Source organism: Octopus bimaculoides, chromosome 13 (genome assembly GCF_001194135.2).
Source record: "Octopus bimaculoides isolate UCB-OBI-ISO-001 chromosome 13, ASM119413v2, whole genome shotgun sequence".
Taxonomy (NCBI): Eukaryota; Metazoa; Mollusca; class Cephalopoda; order Octopoda; family Octopodidae; genus Octopus; species Octopus bimaculoides.
In genome coordinates, this window is record NC_068993.1 from 45,067,349 (window position 1) to 45,071,586 (window position 4,238).

The 4,238-nt window shown below is 38.0% G+C and overlaps 2 protein-coding genes across 2 annotated transcripts in view; one reads left to right on the top strand and one right to left on the bottom strand.

Moving 5' to 3' along the window:
* Positions 1–3,493, bottom strand: part of LOC106880712 (fucose-1-phosphate guanylyltransferase) — a 15,887-nt gene extending 12,394 nt beyond the window's left edge. The window contains exon 1 of the mRNA XM_014930799.2: positions 2,251–3,493. Within this exon, the coding sequence (XP_014786285.1) occupies positions 2,251–2,317 (67 nt within the window). The 5' untranslated portion in view covers positions 2,318–3,493. The remainder of the gene's footprint in view (positions 1–2,250) is intronic.
* Positions 1–4,238, top strand: part of LOC106880725 (fatty acid hydroxylase domain-containing protein 2) — a 58,239-nt gene that overhangs the window by 8,183 nt on the left and 45,818 nt on the right. The window lies entirely within an intron of this gene.

A 4,238-nucleotide genomic window follows, 5' to 3' on the forward strand; every position in this document is an offset into this window, starting at 1 on the left:
AGTGAGAGAAAGTTGTGGTGAAAGAGAACAGCAGGGTTCGCCACCACCCACTGCCGGAGCCTCGTAGAGCATTAGGTGTTTTCGCTCAATAAACACTCACAACGCCTGGTCTGGGAATCGAAACCACGATCCTACGACCACGAGTCCGCTGCCCTAACCACTGGGCCATTGCACCTCCAGTTATCAGTTTTATAGCAGCAGCATCCTACACTGTGGTACCAGTGTATAACTAAATAGACTGTAGACTGGGCCTTGATCTAGTACCAGAGAAACACAATTCAAACTGTTGAACTGTTGATCTCTCTCTGCTTATTGTATGGTACCCTAGCCACCCAGAAAACTGAATGTTCACTGTGCTTAATTATATGAAATAAACAAACTTTGCATTCTGTTATATGTAGTACATTGACACAAATAACATGCCCCTTGACATAATTATTAAATCATATTTGATATGTTATCAAATGTACTTGGCTACTTTATAAAACATTTTAAAGTTGTTGAATTATTCAGAGAGAGATTACTGTGAAGGAAGAGAGGAAAAAAAAAACTATAACAATTTGGATTTGTAGACAACAGACCCAGATACTGGTTTCAAATTTTGACACAAGGCCAGCAATTACGTAGTAGGGGTTACATCGACCCCAGTGCTCAACTGGTACTTACTATATTGACCCCGTGGAATTTGAACTCAGAATGTGAAGAGAGACAAAATGCTGCTAAGCATTCTGTCTGGCATGCTAATGATTCTATCAGCTGGCCATTTTCACAACAGATATAATTATTAGTTTCAAATTTTAGTACAAGGCTAACAATTACATGTGTGTCTGTGTGCGTGTGAATGGGGCTGGTAAGTCGATTACATCGACCCCGATGCTCAACTGGTACTATTTTATTGGCCCTGAAAGGATGAAAGGCAAAGTTGACCTTGGCAGAGTTTGAACTCAAAACACAAAGACAGATTAAATGCCACTAAGCATTTTGCCCAGCATGCTAACGATTCTGCCAGCTCACCACCTTTAAGAGACATAAATATTATATACTGTTTTTGAAAGCATAAATGATGCACAGAAATAGCAAATGCTGTTCAATTTCAACAGCACATATTGGGGTAGTAAAGTTTTTAGTGCATTAAAGCTTATGGAAAACCCAACTTCACACATATGATCCCTTCAAGGTGATGCCCTAGCATGGCCATGGTCAAATGACTGAAACAAGTAAAAAGATTTAAAAAAAAAAATATGTGCATATTGAAAACTTTCTCTTCTGGAATTTAACTGAATAAACTAGGATTTTGATTTTTCCAAAGTACATCTTTCTTTCAAATGTCTTTCAACAAATCATCTCCTGACAACTTCAAATTGAATTTTCTAGAAATCTCTGGTTGGTGCTATGGTTTCTGATGCATCTCAAACTCCAAAACAATTTTAGACTCATATGGTTTACATGTGATTGCAAGAAAAAGATCAATTTCTCTTGACCAGCCACAGTTTAAAACATAAATATTTAGTCTTGATAGAGATTTTGTAAGACCTAGAACAGTAATGCAGCTAGAGAGTGTGCCACTCAGAGCACCCCTTCAGTTTGCTTCACCCTTTCCCGGGCCCCACAAGTGTTATACAAGCTTATACATCATACTTGAAAGTGCCAGCCCATAAAAGTGTCACTTGGGGGAGGATCCACTACCATTTTCACCTCTCCACCACCTTACTAAGCTACTGACCTAGAAAGTTAGATGACAGAAGATAGAAGTAAACAAGAAAAGACTATCAATTTTTGAGGGTGACACTTTGCATTTGGTCTATAGCATTGGGTTTGATCCTGCATTTTGCCACATAGAAATCACAATTCGATCATATGTGCAAACCCAATTGTTATCCAATGAATACTTGTTGTTCACATGATAGTTTGGTGGCTTGTCTAGACTTTCTGTGTACACAACCAATAAAGTCACGTTGATATCTCCACTTTCACCATATTCAGAGTATCCTAGATCAAGTTGGCGTACTCTCCTAATAGCTATTTCCACAGCTGCATATTCAACCTGGAATAATCAAAGAAAGAGACACACCAAGGCACCTGAATATGTACTTGATACATAAAAATTAGCCCAAATGTTGAGTTTCTAACAAAGATTTACTGTACATGTCATATTGTACTGTTTCATCTGAATGTTTACATTATTTGAATTGCAATAACACCTTTCCTTTTATTGAAACAAATTATTTTCCAAAACATAAAGGAACCTACCTTTTGTTACAGGTCCATCATACCTTGATAATATACTGTTCTTATTAATGTTTTGTTTTAACAGCATTCGAAGCCAGTTTCTAACTTCATTTCCACTATAACCTGCTAGTTTTTCTTTTATCTTTTACTTGTTTCAGTCATTGGACTGCAACCAAGCTGCATCATCACCTCAGAGGGTTTTAGGCAAACAAATCCATCCCAGTAGTTAGTTTTTAAAGTCTGGTACTTATTCTATCAGTCTTTTATCGAACTGTTAAGTTACAGGAATGTAAACAACCAATGCTGGTTGTCAAATGGTGGGATAGGGGTAACAAACACAAAAACACACACACACATGCATACCACACCCACACACATGACAAGCTTCCACACATCTCCCATCTATCAAATCTACTCAAGGTATTGGTAACTTGAAACTATCATAGAAGAAATTTGCTTAAGGTACTGCACAGAGGGACTGAACCAGAAACCATGGGGTTGCAAAACGAGCTTCTGAACCACACACATGTTCTGTAACTCTGACTTAAATTAACTGCCTTCTCTCTTTGGTCAAGATACTTTCCTGGATTCCCACGACTCTCTGTTGCCATCCAATTCCATTATCATGAATTTGAATAGGAGCTTGAATCATAGTGAACCTTTGATTAGCTGATTACACAACTATGGAAACCACCCTTATGGATGCGTTTAGTTACTCTCTTGAGAGAGCTTGATCATCCTGACCATTGATCGACAATTCCAGCACTGTTGGTTCATGCTATGCCTTGTCAGGGCAACCCGTAACTATGCAGGTTATGGTTGTCACTCTGTGAAGTATTTTCAAAATACCCAAATACTAGCTGAGGTATGTGTGTTGGCATTCCGTCGCTTACGACGTCGAGGGTTCTAGTTGATCTGCTCGTGAAATTAACGTACAAGTGGCTGAGCACTCCACAGACACGTGTATCCTTTGAATTACAGGCACAACAGAAACAGGAAGTAAGAGTGAGAGAAAGTTGTGGTGAGAGAGTACAGCAGGGTTCGCCACCATCCCCTGCCGGAGCCTCGCGGAGCTTTAGGTGTTTTCGCTCAATAAACACTCACAACGCCCGGTCTGGGAATCGAAACCGCAATCCTATGACTAACCACTGGGCCATTGCACCTCCCAGCTGAGGTATACATAAATTTAAACATGCACCTACACATGAGGACAAAAGAAAGAGCTAGTAAACCCCCTTTATATGCAATACAAAATATATAACTTTAACTGAACTTGAATCTTTACCCCTACAATGATAATGCTCTAAAATTATCATTACTGAAGGAAAAAAACAATAACTATGTTTTCCTCATATCAGACGGGAAAACAGGAAAGAAAAATAACACGCCAGGGTGAAGTGAGGAATATATTGTACAACAATACGGTTACATCATTTGATTTCACTAAACAAACACTCACATACATACATACATACGTACGTTCGTACGTGTGGGGGTTGCGTGTGCGTTTTTTTGGTTTGTGTGTGTATCTCCCTCATTCAGTTTCTCTCTCTCTCTCCTTTTCCTGCAAGCGCTCTCTACTTTGTTTAGCATAAAATTCCCCTAACTTACATCACCTCGTTATCATGCAATCTACGTAAAAGAGTCCACAATCAACAAAACAAAACTCACCACCATCACCATAACCGTCACCACTACTGTTGTATTCATGCGATAAGTGTTTGACAGATGTTGGTAGTTTGGGTTGTGTCACTGCGATAAAAGATTCTTGTGGTTAGGAGAGAGAGTAGGTGTGTGTGTGTGTATGTATTACACACACATCTGTATATACATGTATATATATGTGTATGTGTATAAATATATTTACATACATATATGTGTGCATATGCGCATATGTATGTATGTATGTATATATATATATATATACACATGTATATCATATATATATACATACATATATATATATATATATATATATATATATATATATATATATATATATATATATA